At 43.1% G+C, this 20,433-nt stretch overlaps 1 protein-coding gene across 1 annotated transcript in view; it reads left to right on the forward strand.

Annotated features, from left to right (window-relative positions):
- RNF11 (ring finger protein 11) overlaps positions 1-17,878 on the forward strand; it is a 30,108-nt gene extending 12,230 nt beyond the window's left edge. Inside the window, exons 2-3 of the mRNA XM_042030669.1 lie at positions 16,103-16,272; positions 16,656-17,878. Coding sequence (XP_041886603.1) covers positions 16,103-16,272; positions 16,656-16,827 — 342 coding nt within the window. The 3' untranslated portion in view covers positions 16,828-17,878. The remainder of the gene's footprint in view (positions 1-16,102; positions 16,273-16,655) is intronic.
- The last annotated feature ends 2,555 nt before the right edge of the window (positions 17,879-20,433 follow it).

Here is a 20,433-nt window from a genome sequence, read left to right on the forward strand (position 1 = left end):
TTTTACTGCTTCAGGACAAATCTCTAATGTGGACATTTATTTCTTAAATGTGATCTTTCTGATTTAAAGAAGAAACAAACGCAAAACCAGAAAAAAAAAGAAATAATCTAAGTTTGCCTACCACAACCGTCTTTAAAGGTGCTTGAGTCCTTTTCTTTGCTATTTTTCTTGTTAAAAAAGCTTCATTAGTGTTACCTAACAGTTCATGAGTAGACTTGGTAAGCACAGGAGTGTCTGAAGACTTTGACAGCCTGTTCATATTGTGCAACAGACTCTGATGTCCCTTGGGATACAACTGACCACAGTAACATCATTGATCTGTGTTGTGGGTGCTGCTCTGCCTCCTTCCTCACACAGACCTTCCAGTTATGACTCTGTGGATGGTTTCCAAAGCCTGAACATTGCTTGGCAAGCTTTGTCACTGCTGTTAGGAGTTTGATTACCTTTGTGCATATGTATGTGAAGACTGCCAGTGTCTGTGGCTTTTAATGAAACAACCTCCCTGTTGTCTAAAATGTTTAGAATTAAGAAATTATATAAGTACGCAAGAGCAGGAGCTAGGCTGGCTGCCTGAGTTCGACTGTCCTGTTGTATATGTTGTGACTCCTTACTCTAGTTTGGTGTCTGTCAGAGGAGGCCACTGGCTTCCTGTTGTAGCTAGTCTTACTTAAGGCAAATTAAGGAACAAAATCCTGTTTCAGAAAATAAATTTGAGAAACAAATCTTCCTGCTTCTTCCTGCATCCACTTATGCAGCATTACCAGTTCTTCTCCTTGCTGGGATAACGCTGTGCTCTTGCATAGCTCAGTCCCCTTGCTTAGAACCTTTCTGTTCAGCTGAATTCAGAACCAGGAATGCTGAACACGAGCAGTAAATGCCATCTTTACAGCTTTTTTGCTGTACAATGTACCCTATTGACTATGTTGGGTCAGGCTTAGTTTTCAGCTTGGAGACCTACCAAAAAAAACCCCAAAGCTTCAGGAGATGGGCTGCTGGGGCAGAGGGGACACCTTTCCTTGTTGGTCATATTCCACATTGCTGGGGCTGTGGGGCACTGCAAAGCTGTAGAAATTGTTTTCTGAATGAGACCACTAAGATTTCCTTGGATTATTTCACAGAATATGCTGGCCAGGTTTCAGTTTGAATACAGTTATGCATTTCAGCTGGACAGAATATAACTATTTAAATTAGAGTAATAGCTAGTGCCCTTTCTGCCTTAGAAAGACTTAAGTAATACAGCAAACTAAAGTAAGATAAATATTATTTTAAATCCTAATGCAAAGTGGTTACCAGCACTAAAGTGCCTGCAGATTGGCATAGACTGCACTAATCTCATGTACACTTGTCACTGATGACCTCACGTTTTGCTTGCCATGGGCCAAATCCTCACCAGTGGTGCAGCTGCCTGGTGCTACTCAAGCAACACAAATGGAACTTCCAGCTAGCATATGGCCAGCAGAATAAACTTTATAAAGGTCTTTCATTCAGCCCTGCCTTCATTCCTGCTTCTGCCTGTAGACTGTGCTGCAGGAGAAAGGGTTTGGCCAAGAACATTTGTGCTCCGCTGTAGGTATCTTCCACCAGTGGGCTATCAAAACCCTCCCCGAGATCAAACCAGAATTCCTAATGGAAAATTATTTTGTCCAAAAATTTCTTTTCTCACATTTAAAGCTTCTGTTTTGTTACTGTCTTAAACTTCCAAGTGGGCATGACAGTGTTTGCAGACTTGGCTTCAACAAAATGAGGCTTGGATTTAATGAGCATTATCTTCTGTATTTTATTTAAATTAGCTTTGAGTTAAACATGACAAGCATTATTGCTAGTTCTTACACTGCATCAGAGATTGTATCAATTTGGATAACAACTGTTTACAGTACAGTTTGAAAATTGCATATTAACAAGTGTGTGAATTGGACTGTTTTCTGGTGTCTGGATAAGGGGATATATGGATAATTTTGTATATACTCAGTGAAGTATACCATGGATGATTTTGAAAGACACTGGTCAAGCTTTGCCCTGTTACCCCTACAGGAGCCTCTTTTGATCAACCAAGAACCAAGGCTCAGGAAGCTTATTTCACAATCCTAGATTATTTATGGCAAAGTTGCACTTGTTATTCTTCTACCAAGTAGGTCTTTAGTTGTTTCTCTGATGTTTACACTCGTGATTTATTTAGAGATCCTATATCCCTTTCAGCCTTTGTTTTTCTGGGCTAACGCTTCTATTTTTATTTTGTTTATTAGAGGATATGATATTCAAGCAACTTGGTTTTCCTGAAAAACAAAATGTCTCATCTATAGTCAGTGAAACCAAACAAAAAACAACAGTAAAAAAAGAAAATATTAAAATAGGGCGTGTGTTAAGTGATGGAGGGAGCGTTGATTGACCTCTCAGAATCTTGCGGTGAATTTGGCTTGTGGATTCAGAAGTTAGAGACAATACTTATTCCAAATCTGCAGAATGTGCAGCTCCTTGGGGCAAGCATTTTTCACGTGCTGCTGGCTGTTATCGTCTCTCACTGGGGTAAACCCTTCCATAACGTGAATGAAGACCTCACCAGGAGTGCAGCACTACATGGAATGATATAAAAAAATTAGAACCAGGCCTCTAAGTTACTTCAAGGCTAATTTCAGTATAAAGCTTCAGCAGAGCAAAGAAAATTTTTTTAACCTGATTTCTAGTCTGAAATTGCTCTTCAGGGTGCTTGCTTGTGGTGTACAGCAGACTTCATTTGATGAACATTGGGCTCCTTTTTGCCAAAGTTCGCAGAGAAGGCCATGCCCAGCCTTTTCATGCCCCCAAGGAAGAACACAGAACTGCCCATCTCCCAGCAGGATCAGTTTATTTCTATTTCTACTGTGTGATTCAAAACAACAAATGAACAAAAAATTGTTCGCTGCAGTAATTTCTACTCATGTCTTTACTGCACTGGAGATTCATCCATAAGAAAGGTGGTATCCCAAATAAAGACAGGAATTCAGGTTCTTGTTACCTTGCCCATTTGGTTCAGCAAACCCTTTGGTGTTCCCAGGGAAGCACGTTCGCCGACTTCACTTAACTGCAGCCGTTCGTAAGGAGACAAAGTGAGTTTAGTCCTGTACACTTGCAGGAGTGGCACTAAATGCCCTCTGCTTCCCAAGTTACTCTGCTGCACCCACTGCCTCTCGGAGAGGTCTCCATTCGGGGTTCAAAGGGCAAGCTAAAGAGTCTAGAAAGATAACTAAAATATTTCTGTAGTCATTTATAGTCTGAGCAAGAGGCTGGTTGTTTTTTTTTTTGGAGCTTATCTAGGTATTACAGTTACCTCTGTAGTTACACCCTAATGACTGCCAAGGTAACAAGACTAGATGTCTAGACTAAATGTCATAAATTAAACGTAAAGAACTCACAGGTTTTCTTGATAGCTGTTCTGCTGGGGCTGTGTGTATTTTTTTTTTGCCTCCAAAAAAGCTCACTGTTACTTCCTTCTGGTGTTTTGTCATGACTGCAGTTTGTCTGTGTATGTATAAACTGACAAAACTTATTTTAGTGAGCGTGTAGGTTGCAGCAGGACATGGTTATTCCACCCTAAACATTAACGCAGGAGAATACAGTGAGTACAAGTGTTTCTTTATATTTTCATAAAGCCTGAGTGTGTTGGTAGCTTAATGTTAGTGACATTGGGCTCTCATTTCTGACTCAGGGGAAGCATCAAAAGTAGCGTGAACCTCACCTAGAGTGGTGGAGTTACACTTCAGTGCAGGACCTGAGCTGTATCCTTGTATGTGTGTGTAAATGTTCTTGGTAAATTAGTAATTTGCGCAGATAAACTTTGTATTTCCATGAGATTTTCTCAACTCCACCTGTAAAACTGCCTCCTGAGTATCACTGTATTTAGCGTTCAGGGTTTCTGGCATTCTGCACACAACCTGAAAGATGGGTTGTTGTGTGTGGATGAGCTGAGGCTGGACATCTCCAGGCTTTGCAGCTGCCTTCATGCGAGTGTGTCAGGGTGAAATGGGGCTTTGTCTTCCAACCAGTCAGTCCATATTCAGAAAAATGACCTCTCTGTTTTCATGTCCCTCCTCTCAAACAGTTTTCTGTTCTTCTGAGATTTTGTGGCAGCCTGAGCCATAATTCAGGCAAGTACTTAAGTAGGTGCTCAAGTGCCATGTCCCTGGTAGTGTTTGAAATCCTTACTGAGTGTGCTACCGGGGCAGTAGTGGGGACATTGGTAGATTTTACTGATCCGTGCAGACAGCAGGATGAATCCATTGTGGGAACTTCAAGTTTTCCTTCAGAAAGGCAGTTTCAATGTAAACAAAGCCCTGTCTTCCATGACAGTGAGTGTAAGCAGGGGAATGGCCTGCAAAAATAGAGGTTTTTCTTCATCCCATTGGAACAATGTGAACAAGATGAAATGGGAGAGGCTGGGTTGGGCTCTGTGCTGCCCATCTCCCCCCTCACCCTTGCAAAACCTTGGAACTGCTTCACTTCCCCCTTCAAACCACCTACTCCGAAAGCACCTGTGCTGAAACGAACATGGGTATTTTTGGTGTGAAACCAGCACAGGCAAGATCCAAAGATGAGTATAAAAAACCCCACTACACCATAGATTGAGAAGGCTGATTAGCCAGGTATTTGCATGTACAGTTAGTGGTGGATGTTGTACCTTATTTATCTGTGAAGCTGAATATTTGCAATTTGTCCTGCTTGCACCAGCAACTGGCTGCGCGTTTCATACATAGCAGTGAAATGAACCCATGTTGTCTGGTAACACATTAAAGAGATGACTAGGTGCCCATTGAACTGTCTCTGTGCATTTAAAACTTTAAAATAGTACAAAAAATGTGTTCTGGAAATATTTCACTTGTATAACCACCTCCTGAGAGAGCTATTTATGATTTCTCTACCTGTTCTTGGCAGAGGCCTTTTTTCTGTTAGAAGAGGTTTGACAGTTGCATGAGATCACACTTGGATTTGTGCCCTGTGAGCTGAAAACGCAGAGTCACTGCTTGCGAGGACAAGACTTAACTGGAAAAAATAGAAACATTGCCCTTGTGTTCACTGCTAATACTGCATCAAGAAGTGGAGCTCTGTCAAGCTTTTGTGTGCCTTGATATTCATGCAGTCATTACTTGCTTATAAATGGAGAACTGCTTGAAAAAAAAAACCCCAACCAAGAGATTTAGAAATATTCATGTAATGCCTGGGACGTTCCTTTAAGATTAATAAATGACTGGCTGAGATGAGGTGATAGCCTGACTCGGTGCCTCTGGCTATTTACAGCTGCTTCTTATTAACTCAGAGATGAAATAATTAATGTTATTATCAAATGACGCTAAACAAATAGGTCACATTTTTTGTGTGTGCTCATTCTCCCTGAAGTGGGCAATGGCAGCAAGTGGGTGCCTGGAGAAGTGTCAGTGTCCGCACTACAGAGCGCCCCGGGCTGCACTGGAACCTCTTGTGCACAGCCCAGCGTTTCAGGGTGCTGCTGGCAGCCCCGATTCAAACTCCAGTTCCAGCCTCAAGATGTGAATGAAATCACAGAAAACCCCAGTCAGTTTCCCAGGATTTGGTGGAGAAGAGGAGCTGTTGGCTGGGTGGTTGGTAAGGACAGCCTCACCAAGCCCTCTCACCAGTGACACCGGGACAGCAGTGCACAGAGACTTGGACTGTGTTTGAGGTGCACGGCAGGTGTGTGTGAGGCTTCATCTGTCTGTGGCTTTCCAGCAGGCTGATGCAGAAACATGCTTTAAAAAAAGCTGTGGTTATGCTGTTGCAAAATGCAGCATTGATGTACCCTTTAACTGCCCCCAGGAAGCCTTCTAGCTGCCTGTGCACAGTCTCTTGCTGCACTGCCTGGGTTGAGGCTTCGTCACACACCTGGATCTCAGGGGTATCCACTCTGCATTAGAAATTCAGATGCCAATAAGAAAATAAAAAGGCCTGTGGAGATGAGTGTACCATCAAACTGCCAAGGTGTGGCAGCTTTCAACTTGAGCAGGCATTCGTAATTGAGGATGGCTTTGTTAAAAAGGCAATTAAAATATTTCAAATTGAGTACAAAGTTATGATGCAGTGAAGTATAGCACAGATTCCTGGCTTTTGGAAGAAACCCTGCTGTCATGGGCTGCCTCACTGACACAGTCTCCCAGCAGGCGCCCCACACCAGCAGTCTCTCTGCTGCAGGTTTTCCTGCTCTGTGGTTACACACACCCAGCTCATCACCAGCCCCATCTGCTTTTTGAAGCTCTTCTGCAGTAGCATGTGAACTGCTGCCTCTTTTCTCCTCCAAGTTATTTATCCTTGGTAGAGCAATCTGTTTTCTGTCCTTTCTTTATGCTGTGGCAGAGCTTTGTACTGCATGAGAGTCCCGCTCTCCTGAGTCCCTGTTTGCTGTGAGGCGTGGTGGAAAATTCTTCCATCAGGTGTGGCAGAGGTTTGCAGTGTGTGAGTCCTGTTCTGCAGAGGCCCTGTTTGCTGCCTGTCCTGATGGAAAAGTGTTCATCAGGCTTCTGCTTGGCTTCCCTTGCTGGGGGAGCCCACTGCTGGCCCGTCTTCCCAGGCTCTGGCACAGCTTGGCCTTATGAGCTGGGCCCCGGTAAGGGGAAGGTCCCTGCCAAGGTTTGCAGAAGCCCTCTCCTATGTTGCCTTTTCTGTGTATTTTGGTGAGGTAACAGACTGTATCTCTATAAAAAGAACAACTGTGTCCTCTTTCACACCTCTTTTTGCTGCTTGCTTACAACGGGGTGGCTACAAAAAAGCAGTTTGTGTCATGGCCCAGGATAGTGCATGAAGGGCAGATGATCTGAGGGAGCTGCTGCTGCTGCTGTGCCTGTTTGTTTTCATTGCCTGTGTTACCTCTTCTCTGAATTTGAATTGACACCTCACAGAGACCTTATATAAGGGTGATGTTCTCAGTCTAGCTGGGACTGTTGTGTCTATTTAAGTCCTGTTTTAGGAACCTGATGTAGGAGGACCTATGTTCCTTGATAGGACGCTTTTGGATGTCTATGGAAAAGAGCTTTAGGCAGGGCTGTTAAACTGCATTCTGGAGAGTGCTCTTTGCCCAAGGAGGGTGCTTGTCATGTGTTGAACAGTAACGCTCGGCCTAGAGATGAGATCATTCGTCACTTGATTTTTCTGATCCTTTGATATCCTACTCACTCTTTTGCTAAAATACTTTCCTAGTTCTGCATAATATTTCTCTACTATGTGTTATGATGTTCTCATTAGTTCAAACTAGCAAACTTAAATACACACATATACATGTCTGTTTACACACTGAAGTACAGCCTGTATTTATACCTCAGCAGTCCTCCCCTGATGGATTGACTGCTCGTGCCTTCAGTTTATGTGCATTTTCATGTTTACTCCCTGGCTTGGACCCCTGTCCCCAGTCTGTCCTCTTGGCTAATTAGAGCTGATTCCGTAATTTTGCTACATTGTTTCTGAAGTACTCAGAAGGACTGTTTTGTTCTTAGAATTGCCATCGAGCTGACCTAATTCTTGCCAGAATATACATTTTAGCACTCTTGCTATTTTTTAAGTATTTGGAGTCAGGTTTTCACAATTGGCTTGAGTCCCAACAGGGGCACTCCTCCCATTTTCCTTTTGCATGCCTGTTCCCAACTTTCCCAGCAGCTGTAGAGATCATACTGTCAATGGCAATGGCTTGTTTGCTTTCCATGAGGGGAAGAGTCAGAGCAGTGTCCTTGGAGCCATTGCAAGGGAAGTGGCAGGACCCACAGTCCTGAGGCAGTGCTGTTTTAGACCAGCTGGAGTCAGCTGTGCCCTAATCCCCAAATTCCCTGAAATGGCACCATAAGCAGGGACTGCGTGTGCTTACTCAGTTGCACTGAGTCTGTGGGTTCAGTAGCTGTTCAGGGCACAATGTGCACTGCTGTTCACCCTTAGTGCCTTACACTGCCCAGCTGAAGTCCCCTCTATCCCTGTATCCTTCCCCGGGAATGCCTGTCCAGTGATCCATACCCAGCCCTTCATACAGAGCACTAGCACGCACTTGTCAGAGTGATGCAATGCTTTGGGAGCTTTGGGCCTGGAGGTTTGGGCCAGGCTCATGTCTCGGGTGGCAGAAGCACGTGTGAGCTTTTTGTACCCAGAGGTGAGTCAGAGCCTCGGGGTGGTTTGGGGTGTGCATGGGGACAGTGTCTGGAACAGATCCCACGTGTCTGACATCAGGGAGCGGGGCAGGGTGTGAGCAAAGCGTGTTTGCTGCTACACACAGGGCCTGGCTCAGCGAGAGTCATGGCTGCCTGCAGACTCTGTGTGTTCCCCAGGATGATCAATACTACCATTTTTTAGCTGTTGCCCCTTCGATTTATACTGTAAACAAGTTGCAGTGACTGATATTTACCCTTTCCAGAAAGCAAATGTGTCTAAAGGAAGTGTGAACGATTCCCCGATGTCTGTGTGGACTGCTCGTATTCTGTCAGCTTTTCCATCATAGCTTCCCCTGTCTCTTGTGCTTGAATGCAGCCTCCAAAAACCATGTTAATTCCAGTCCTTTGTTTGGGGTGTTCTTTTGTGGTTTTGCTTCCTGCTACCCAGCAGTTCCACAGCAGTACGTGGGTGGCACATCGTAGGTTCACTTTACCTTTCAGCCAAGGAGTCAGTCTGAGATACTTGTTTTCAGCCTTTTCCACCTCAGAACTGTTTTCTTTTCCCCAAAATTTCAGGTTTTTATTTGCTGTTAAATCAACTTCTCAGTTTTCCAGCGGCCATCTCACTTGAACCATAAGTGCTGTGTTTAATGTAGCCGTAGCACTGTAATAACTGTCTGCTCTTGTCAGGCCTGAGGAGGGGTTTCTGCAAAGAACCACTTGGCATAAGTGGGAGAGACCATGTACCAGTAACACACATGTGGGGTTGCTTGTGGGGTAGGATGATCCACATTCATGTGCTGTTCTTCTACCACCAGCTGCAGAATTGATTGTTGGCACCTTCTGGTAGATTTTCTCCTTCCCCAGCTGCTTTGCTTTGTAGTCCCTGGGGTGTACCATTCTCAGGAGGTTGCATTTTGTGCCTGAGTATCCTTAATTTAATGTTCAGGTGCAACTGTTCTTTCCTGGCTTTTCTCACTGCAGCAGCCTGACAGAAAAGCATGAATTTTAATAAATTGTTTATGAATCTTTTCCTTCTCAATATAAAAAAAGCCTATTAAAATAAACATGCTAGGAGCTGTAATAAGAGGGCTTTGTTATCTCTCACAGCTTGTGGCCTGATGCTGTAAGTTGAGCTGTCAGTGAGGCTGTCTGGAGGGACAGAATCAATTCTCTGGTGAGCAATTTAGTGGTCTGGGACATGTTGGTATATCAGTTACTGACTTTCCTGAAAAAATTCACACTCTGATGTTTGGTGGGATCTCTGGAGGAAGGAACAAGGATACCTAAAACTGATACAAGGCTGGTGAACAAGAACTCAGTAAGTGGAACCATCAGTACCCAAGGTTGACGCCCTTGAGTCAGAGAAACCTGCTGTGCAGCCTGGAAATGTAAAAACTGGCTGTGTCAGGAGATTGTGCTTCCAGGGATTAATTACTGCTTTTTAATTACTGCTTTTTCCCTACAACTCCTTCTTGCTAGTCTTTTGTATTTAGGTTTGCCTTGATGGTTAATCAAATTTCAGAGCAGGTGACTCTACAGAGCCGCAGGTGATTTCCATCTGCCAGGTAAGGCTGGGTTTGCTCTGGTCAAGCTGAAAGGGCACTGCCAACTGTTTGTCTCGGCAGTAGGTTGGTAGTCTTTTTGGGTTTGTGTGACAGTGCAGGGACAAAACTTGAAAGGCCTTTTCTCACAGCCCTTGTCACTGTCTAGGAAAGCAGCAGACAGGATACATCTGCTTTGTATCTCCTCTCTCTCTGCCCCAGCCCTATTTTTGGTAGCAAAGCTGAGCTCAGGGGACAGGTGATATTTTAGAGTCAGCAGCCAGGAGTCACTCACTCTCTTTCATGGTTGCTACTCTTTTCCAACTCCGTGGATACATTTATTTGCCAGTAATTTTAGTGGAACAATTGTGAAGTATGCACAGGACAATTTTACAGTTTTGGTTGCAGTGTGAATGAGGCTGTGCCATCTCTGCAGAACCACCTTGGCTTTCACCAAAAAACACCTCTCTCTGAAGTGTGATCCATGACTCAAAACAGGTGTTGCTTCTTAACTGGAGTCAACAGCTGGAGAAGCACAGCACAGATCCTGCAGGTTCCTCTCCTCTGGTGCAGACTGGTTCCTCACTCTGTTGTTATATTAATTACCAACCATATTTACAGTGCCCAGTTCCTACAATGCCAGATTTCTTAGTAATCTTTCCTTAGGAGCACCATGGTGGGAAGTGTATGGGTACATGTATCTGATCTGTCTGTCCCAGATGTCCCCTCCAAAAGGGAGAGGGGAGAGGAGGGGATTTTTCTTTCAGAAAGCATTAAGTGCTCAGCTGTTGCAGTTATTCATACTGAGTGACTACTTAGCAGCAGAAATACAAAAAAATTGGGTAACAATTTCATTACATGATGTTTTATAGCAACTGCTATTCACCTTTATAAATTGACTGTTCTCTTCTGTATGGCAGAAAAAGGCTTTTATAGTTGGCAGGCTGCTTGTAATATTCTAAGGATTATTAAAGTAAGCTGTAGTTGTATAATGCACGTTATAATGGTGCGTGGTTTTACATTAATGTGTCTTGGGGGAGGATATTATTTCAGAATGTGTATTCACATATGGATGAAGTTTGAATTTCTTCACCCTGATCAGAATGACATTCACAGAAGAGGTCCCTGGACCATCATCCTAGCAAGTTCCTTATGAGTAATAAAGTGGTGAGAAGAGAAAATGTCATCAAATTCAGCAGGAATTTTTGAAAGAGACCTCAAAGAGCACAATTTTTTTTCTCACCTTCTGACTTTACATTTATAAACTGAGCTTTTTCATATTTAGGTGAGTTATTTGGGCTCTCCGCTCTTCTTAGAGGTGAGAAAGGTGGGGAGCAGCAAGGCTGAGCTGTGTGTAGGGGTGATGAGTGCTGCAATGGGGCTGCTGGGGCTGCAGTGGTGGGGGCTGGTGTGTGTGAACCAGGGCAGCTGCCTTCAGACACCCTGTTCCAGGCAGGACGTTTGCAAGTCAAAGGGGTTTCAGAACAGAGCTGTGGGAACAGCTGGGGAAATGCAAATGGAACTGTTATATTTGCATTAATTAATTAGGCAGCAACCGCAAGGAGCGTAAGCGCTACAGCCACTGGCATTTAAAAAGTGTAAAAAAGATGTAGGATAAACATAGTTAGGGAGGTGTTTGTCTCCTCTGTCAGACTGAATTAACAGATACACTGTTGATCTGGTGATAAAATGCAAATTAATATCCCAGGGTGAAACACAGAGAGCACTGGATTAGGTGAGGAGGAAAATTCAGAGATGGAAAGGGGGCAAAGCAATCAGTAGAGGACAGCAGGTGGCTGTAGACAGGATGTCAGGGACAGCAGTGAGGCTTTAACCTCTGGAACTATTCGATGTTAGGAATTATTCATCTCACCTTTGACCATCCTGAAAGGATAATTGGGGCATGTTGGTGCAATTATAAAAGCAACAAACAAGCAAAAGCCCTGATAACATACTGGTGATATGTGGTATAGAGGAATCTTAAAATAATCTTTATCCAGGGATTAAGAGTTTCTGATCTACCACTGACCTGTTTTCAGAGTATTACAAATTCATGGTACTTGCAAATACAAGACAAAAAGGTTGTAAAACAAGAGAAAAGCAGATTTGCAGCAGCATAAGTAACTAAAGTAAGTTTCCCTGATGAGGAAACTTCAAACTAAAAACCATGCTTGGTGAAACCTCCTTTTTCTAGTCAAGAATCCAAAGTGTGCTTTGAAATCTGTGTGTAGAAAGTTTCTGGGCCTTTTAGGCCATGTGTGAAAATGTTTATTTTCATTAGGAGTGAGAAATGCAGACCTCCGGATGCCCTCTATGATTTTTTTCCCCCCAAAGGGGGAGGAGCTGGGGTTAGATGGAGACACAAACCCTACTGTAGTCCTTGAGTCTGAATTAATGCTGCTGTTTTTAAGGGCTGAATAAACATTGAGAGTGAATGATTTCTGCGCACAGAAAGTCAGGGAAACTTCTGCTGATACCACTAACTTTGTGAACAGAGAAAGTTGTGTATCTCCAGGATTATGGCCATCTGAGGTGTTTCATCATTATTGAATTCTTACGGGAAAAAAAATAATTGACTAAAGCAAATTAAGTGCCAGAAAGTGATTTTTATTTCATTGCCTGACAGTAATATGTGGATTTGATTATTTGTTTTGGCCCTTTTTAGGGGCTTTTGCACATAGTAATAGAGTTAGCATGAAATTTCATCTTAGTTTGAAGTGCCTTACATCTTTGTCAAATGATAAATAACACAGACTTTGGCTAGAAGTTCAGTATTTTGTAATTTTGTCTGCAAAAACATTTTCCATGGTCGATAAGAGAAATGTGAGACACCAGAGCAATAAATTCATGCTCGTCTTTGGAGTAAAATAATAATTACTTGGGTAATACAATCTTTTTTATATACACACAAGTCAGGGGGCCCCGGCTACAAACGTGAGCTGAGTGCAGTCTTGAGTCGTTACCCCTGAACACCCACCCTGGAGCGAGCAGGACCTTGGTCAGTGAAAGCAGGTTTTATAAACTGTGAAGGATTTGCAAAGGGGTGATAAACCCACACAGGGAGGGCTGCACTCCGTCCTAAAAGGTAGCTTGGAATTATTGTTGGGTGAGCTTAACTCCCAAAACTGCTGCAGATATTGGGTAGTGGAGAAACCCAGGGCTGCAGCTGCCACGTGGCTATGAGCGGAGCCAGCTGGGTGTGTGCCCAAGGGGCTGCCAGGGGGGCAGGAGCCCTGCTCCACTCAGGGTCTTTTGAAGGACCTGGGGATGTCACTTCGCAGTCGGAGAAGTCTGGGCTCTCAGATTCTCATTAATAAAGAATTTAAAATAGTTCTAAAATCATACAGGTATGAACACCTTTTTTTTCACCTGTTGGAGGGGAGATTGCTGGTTTGAAAGCGTCAGTGTCAATGTACCCTATAGTGTGACACTGCAACGTGTGTGGCTGTGTTCTTCATTTCCCTGGTATATTCATGTACAGGGCTCCGTTTGGGCAGGCTTTTAATAGCAGTGGGGGGGGAGATCAAAGTGCCACCAAGGCAGCGTGTTCAGTGCCTGGGTATCGAGTGGTCTCTGTGGTTTATTTACAGTAATTTGTTATGCATTTTTCACAACGGCCACACCAACCCCAGTTCTCTGCATTCACGAGCGTGAGGACGTCGTGGTGAAAGACACCACCATTTTCACCCAGTTACTCCTCTGACAAGAGGTTCTTGTCTAGAATGTGAAATTGTAGAAGCCCCCAGCTGGTGACTATAAATTCCTGCCTTAATGGGCTGTGTCAGACACGTCGGGGGGTGGCTGTGCCGGGAGGGAACCTGAGACGGGATGCCAAAGGGAGGAGTTTCCATCCAGCGCTGGCAGTCGGGAAAGCATTGGTGTGTTTGGCACGAGAAGGGAGCCGGGGGTCCCTCCAGCCCCTCTGCAGGGAAGGTGACACCCAGGGGAGAGGGGCACTGCAATAACGCACCAGTGGCTTCCCCAGCTACAGGGTCCCTCAGTGGTCACACACAAGTGCCTGTAAAAGATTAGAACAACAGAATGAAGTTTCATTCTTGTCTGGCCTATCACAGGTTTAAAAGTTGTGTTAATTTCCTGTCCAAAACTTAACCAAGGCAGTTGTTGGTTGGGCAGTGTGTGACTGTTGCTCACTTCAGAGTTGTCCAGATGTGACTGTTCTAACTCACAGCAGATTCTTACTTAATGGTTTCCTTTTGCTGTATCATTTTTGCTGAGATGATCAGTTTGCTGTTCTTCTGTTACAGATATTCACTGTCAGTTTTCATTGCTACTTTCAGACATTTTGAGGATTTCTTGGATCTTTTGTCCTCCTGTTTTTGCCTTTCATCAAATTTCTGCATTATCACTTGGAGCTGTGGCTTAGGCCAGGGGAGCTGTATTAAGTACAGTTTCCTCCCCTCCTCCTGCCCATGTAGGCACCAACCTGTGCTGTGCCTGTGATTTGTTGTACTGTTCCTCTTTTTTCCTAGATGTGAAGGAGGATCTCTCTCCTGAGAGAGTGTTCTCTATGTCTGTGTAACAAGTAAAGGAGGTAGCAGTAGTGTCTTCTGCTATTGCTTTAATAACCTGTTCAAAGAAGTACAGCAAAGCCCTGAGAAAAAAAAAGTTACTGATAGTTGGTGGTGTTAAGTTCTTGAAACATAAAACCAGGACCAGGCTCTGCTTTGAGCTGAAGTGTTCAGTGCAGGAGGTCTGCAGCATTTGTCAGGGGAAAATGCTTTATTTTGCTGGCACCACAGGCTGCACTTTCGGAATACTGTTATATCTGACAGGCCAGTCCTAGGTTCAGCCAGTGCTTTTCTCTCTTCAGATGATGATTAGAGAATACTTTAGATAATTTAAAACACTAAAAGGCAGCTGATCCAGAAGAATTCTGTGATTCTGTGAAATATAGTTCAGAGTAGTCAGGAAATTAATCACTTGGAGAACCCCTGGCGTTCTGTCTTTTGAACCTTCTCATAATTCCTCTGAGTTCTGCCAGGAAATCAGAGGGGGAAATCCTCATGTAGCTAAATTAAGAGATGACTGTGAATTTTACCCCACAGCTGAATTGCCAGTGGCAGGCACTGTGTTCAATGAAAAATTGCCAGGCAGACTTGTATCTGTAATTAGCATTTCTCACAAGCAAGGGCTTCTGCTGCTGGGTGGCACCAGCAAGAGGCTGCTCACTCCTGGGACAGCTTTCTCCTGGCCTTCCAGGAGTCCTGGCTGGCTGTCCACTTGCTGCGATTCCTGGCAGTGAAAGGAGAAGGGCTTTATTGGGTTTGACAAATGCAACGTTACATGTGGGAGGTGACCTGTGCACCTCAGCTGCACACACCTGCCCTCGGCTGGCTCAGCTTGTACCAGTGTCCTCTGAAACAGCAAATTTGGCATTTGCCAAACAGATGATTCGGTGCATTGTGTATCTGATGCAGCAGGTTTATTTTCAGACACATCTATATGTTGATTGTTTTTCTGCTGTTTAAGAAGAACCATTAAAATGGGCCTCTTGCAAGAAATTGCCTCCCTGTTAACAGCAGATTTATGGCTACTGGCCAATACTGTCCTAATAGTGTATCCTGTTCAAAATTGGTATTTATGTACCAAAAAATGCTTTAAAAGCAAGTAAATGAAATGCCATGTTAATATAAATGTTAGTGAAAATATCTGATCTAAAGTTCATTAATATTTAAAAGAAGCTTCTGAGAATGTGGTCGAGGAAGGACTACGCAATAGCTGTATGTTGCCTATATTTTTTTTGAAAATATATACCTCAAACATATCAATAGTTGAATCCAGCTTGGGAGAACTTGTAAAGTCATATTAGTATATGAGAAGAAACATAAAACTTGGGTTACTTACTTAAGCTGTTGTCTGTATTATCCAGGTGACACTCTTTTAACACATGAGAATTAAATCTACAGTTCTGGATTTAAGCTTGTGTGGCCCAAACAGTTCACATAAATTTTAGTTACTACTGAATAAGTAAAACCTTCCTCTCTAAAAATTTTGGGAGTAGGCAGCATCCTCATCTTGCCAAAGAATTTTTCCTAAATGTAAAAAAAAAAAGAAAAAAATCATAGAATCTACTTTCAGTTGCAGATACTGGGGGCTCTTCCTCAGTCCTTACACTGCTCAGTTCTGTACCTTAGCACTTTCCTAGGTGCCCGTAAGGTTTATTTGCCTGCTGGCATGTGGAGTTTCTTGTCCATGTGTCTCCTGTATGAACAATTCCTGGAGATCAAAAGCTTTTGCAGAGAACCACCACGAACAGCTCCTTGCTCAAATACTGCCCTCAGTTCTTATTCTCAGTATAATTATAGCCCCAAAATTGCAAAGTAGGAGTGGGAGTTCGTACAAATATTTGTAGGACTGTGAATTGTACTGTGCTGTGGAAGGCTAGGAAAGCCTCAGAGGTGGTTTTTAATGGAAATATTTTGATTTTAGGAGCAGGTGCCTGTTCCTGTGTATCACCCCACGCCGAGCCAGACTCGCCTGGCCACGCAGCTGACGGAAGAGGAGCAGATCCGGATAGCGCAGCGGATCGGCCTCATCCAGCACCTTCCCAAAGGAGTCTATGACCCCGGCAGAGACGGCTCCGAGAAGAAGATCCGAGAGTAAGTCCCAGGGACTGAATGGACGGGATGTGGCTGTTGCCTTGGTTTGTGATGCTGCCCTGGGATACCTGACCTTGTCATCCCGGGTTTGCCTTATTTTCAGGGACTGTAATTTCATGTAGTTTTCTAAAAGAAAATAAAGCCCTGCAGAAGGCTGATGTGATGAGTGCCATCCCTGCCCAGGGTAGGGGGTTGGAACTCCACGGGCTCTAAGGTCGCTTCCAACCCAAACCACTCTATGACTCTGAGGCTCTTTCCTTTATCTTATGCAAGGATACCCCTCACAGTATCTACAAATACTAAAAGCATCCAGAAATAGATATTACTGTTTTTCATTTCCAGTTTGGTAACAGCAGCTTAAATATTTTATTTTTCCCCCCCAGATGTGTCATTTGTATGATGGACTTTGTTTATGGGGACCCTATCCGATTTCTGCCGTGCATGCACATTTACCACCTGGACTGTATAGATGACTGGTTGATGAGATCCTTTACCTGTCCATCCTGCATGGAGCCAGTGGATGCAGCACTGCTTTCATCATATGAGACTAACTGAGCCAGGGTTTCTCTACTGAACCTTCAAGGAGACCATCCACTTCAATGGGTTTGATCCTTCTGTCATTCAGCCCAAAGAGCCAGGAATTAGGAATTAAGATCATGCACAAAAGTATACATTTCCTAATAAATAAATAAAAAAATATTCCTGAATGGCTGCAAATATTGGAAAACATAGTATTTTAGAGACTATAGAAAAGTAGGTTGTTATTTTTAATGTAAAGCCTTGACCCACCCACCATTGTCTTTTAATGTTTGTTCTTACACCCATATATAGGAATTGTGTAAAGTGTTACAGCAACTGTAAATGTTAAAACTGCGTGTATCCAATTTTATTAGCAGCAAGATAAGAGTATTTTTTTTCCTAAATAAAGTAACCAGTTCTGTTCTGATTCTTTTCACAAGTCCTGGCATTTGGGTCAAGGCTTTATTGAAATCTACATTTTATAACACTGGCACAAAGAAATAGTTTTAAGCTTGTTTGCACAGTTCTTTTTCTTTTCTTTTTTTTCCATTGGAGATGGAATTCATTGCCTTAGGTCTTTTTAATAGTGTATTGTTATTGTTGGGCTGGCTCTATGCTTGAAAACCAGTTTATTTATAACCTGTTAAAAGTGCTATATTTTGTTTGCAGTTAGGAATATGCAGACTTCAAAGTGATCTCCTAGCTTGTAAGCAAACTGAGATGCATTATCCCTTTTCTACAAGTGATGCAGATTATGAAGATATGACACAAGTCCTGCAGTGAAACTGTGGTTTCATGGGGTTTTTTTATAACTTCCTTCGGTTTTGATGAAATAACAGTCCTTAAACTTTAATATGTGACCTTTAACTTGATCAGATTTAAAGTGGGCCAGATGAACAATAAATAGTTAAGCTGCCATAACTGAAAAAAAATATATTTGGAACTAATGTAGTGTTAGCATTGATTGCTTATTCTACTTTTTTCTTCCTAAAAATGGTTGTCTTGGATCATAGCAAATGGATACTGCATCTCTCGTTCTTGTAGTTCTTAGGCTATCAGAAGTTAAGAATAAACATACTGTATCTCAGTCTCCTGGATTAAATGTATCTGTTGAGCCCTGCTGGCTGACACATCAGTCCACTGAACAGGAATGAACACAGAGAGGAGAAAAATAGACTTTGTTCTGCACATAAATGCAAAGTTTATATAAACACAGAGTGTCAGGGTAGCAGTGGAGGGGCAAACAGTCCTGCTATAGCCAGAATCACACAATTTCCTGATTTCTGTAGCAAACAGTATGTGCTTGTTATGAGAAGCTCCAGCAAAGAGTGTAGCTGAAAAGACCTTTTACCACTTAGCATGGTTTTTTTCCCTTTTTTCTTCTCCCCCACTCCCTTAATGTACCTACTGTGACTTCTGTGCATTCAGTGCCACCCTGACACAGTGAGAAGGCCCTGGTCTTGTGAAGTGAAACACAGTCTCAAGCTAACCACAGCAGACAGGGGGATGTTCGTTGATTGTGTTTCAGCTATAGTTTGAGTTCTTGATACAACAAGTTGTGTTTCAAGACCCAGGTCCTTGGAGGACTTAGTGCATTTACAGTAGAGGAGAATTGTAATTCTGTGGGTTATGGATAACTGGTCAGCACAATGGAGAGTCAACATTTGTTTGTTATTCCTGCAGCTGACAGCACCCTGCTCCCTTAGAGAAGAACTCCAAGGAGCAGTCAAAAGGAACTGAAAACACTCTGCAGTTCTCAATTCACTCAAATGGCCACACATTTATCTGGACACAATGTTTTTGCTGAATTCATACATACCTAATTACATGGATCAAAATCTGGGAAGAGAGACCTGAAGTTGTGCAATATCATTGTTCCTTTTCATCATTCCGTGTGTGTTCCTTTGTGTCCTCCTTTTTGTCTGTTTGTTTCAGGGGTTGGGTTCTTTTTTTTTTTTTTTTGGTAAAACAATGTCCACATTAAGTATTCATTTCTTTATCTTGTTAAAACTGGCAAATGAACAATTTGAAAAAAACGGTGTTGTCATGGTGGTATTAGTCTTTATTTATTACAAGACTTGATTAAGAAAGATTTAAAAGAAGTAGAAAGTGATAGATTACTGAGCTGAATGCTTTCCTAGGCAGCTGACACCTGAGCAGCTGAACTTTAACACTGATACTGACTGGGCTAAGGGAAGAAATTACTTTTATTAAAGTACTTGTTAAATAGCAAAAAGATGTGAAGGGGTAAAACTGGAGCTGATGACACAAGAACAGTCCAAAAAAGTTCAAAGTTTAGCTTAAAGACAAATGTGTAAATATAACAAATAAATCAATTATTTTTCAAGTTTTTAGGTACAATACTGTTCTGAGTGATTTCTAATTCAAAGACTAATTGATCTGAAGTTAATGCAAAATAATGTATAACCTGAATTTTAGCTACAACTGTGGAACCAGATCTGTGTCTTATTTCTACCATGTATAAGATGAAGATACATTTATCTCCTGTCCTAGAGGTGTCTAACAAATTACTTGCACTTCAAACACATTAAAACAGTCCAGCACAGCACAGCTGGTTCCAACTGGAGTCTCCTGAAGCTGAGGGGAAGGAGTTGGCTCTGACTCACCTGGACCTGTTCACCCAACGCCAGGGTGGGCAGGCCCATAGAAAAATGTCTGCAAAGCAGTTTGAAGGAAAAACCAAACAAAAAAGCCTCTTACAGCCACTGTGTGCAAGTACCTGAGTTTGGAGGTGCTTGACAGCCCTCAAGAGCTGTTGCTTTAAAGCATTTTCATAGGGCCCATGCACTGTGATGAAAGCACTGAGTGCAGTGATGTCATTTGTAATTCAGAACTGCAAGTGGCACAGCAGCCCTGGCAGAGACCCAGGGAGGGCTGGGGGATCACCATGCTCCATTTCAGCGGTGCGAGGGACACCGAGTGTGAAAGCCCACACGCAGCAGGTCAGTGCCACCACATCACTGCTGTCCCCTCCACAGCCAGAGCTGCTGCAGAACCAGCAGGGAGGGAGGGCAGCACCTGCATCCAGGAGGCACAGCAAGGATGTGGTTGGGTTCCACTTGCAGATTAGAGTAGGAAATGGATTTTCTCTCATACGTCAGAAGGAAACTCCCACAAACCTGAGGCCAGAGATATAATGATGAGTAAGGAATACTCAGTTTTATACAGACCTTTATGCTTAAAAATTGTTGCATGCTACAGGAGTTACCACTTTAATCATTTCACATCTAAGGATGGTAATCCTTATTACTTGTTGCCAGTTCATTATGTAAATCTGGGGGAGAATCATACATTAACAAACAAACCCAGCCCAGAGCATTTCTTTCTGAGGAATATGAGCCACATAAGGGTTTAAAGGTCCTAGAGTCTTGCAGCTTCCCAGGGCTGAAAGCAATTCTGTGTTTAGAAGGCTGACAGTCTCCCTTTCCAGTGGCAGAAGGGTACATTTCTGGGCTGAGGGATTACGAAATACCTGAACTTACTTCAGTTGCCACAGTTTTAGGACTTCAACATTTCCTGTCCTTGTGCAATCGTGGTAAGGATGAAAATTCTTTTGAGTCAGACTGCCAGTGAAATAAATAACAAGATGGCTGAAACCAAACGTACAGGATCTCTCAGCAG

This window comes from Corvus kubaryi, unplaced genomic scaffold (assembly GCF_017639235.1).
Source record: "Corvus kubaryi isolate FWS band 111438036 unplaced genomic scaffold, C.kubaryi_AGA036_p1.0 37334, whole genome shotgun sequence".
NCBI classification, from domain to species: domain Eukaryota; kingdom Metazoa; phylum Chordata; class Aves; order Passeriformes; family Corvidae; genus Corvus; species Corvus kubaryi.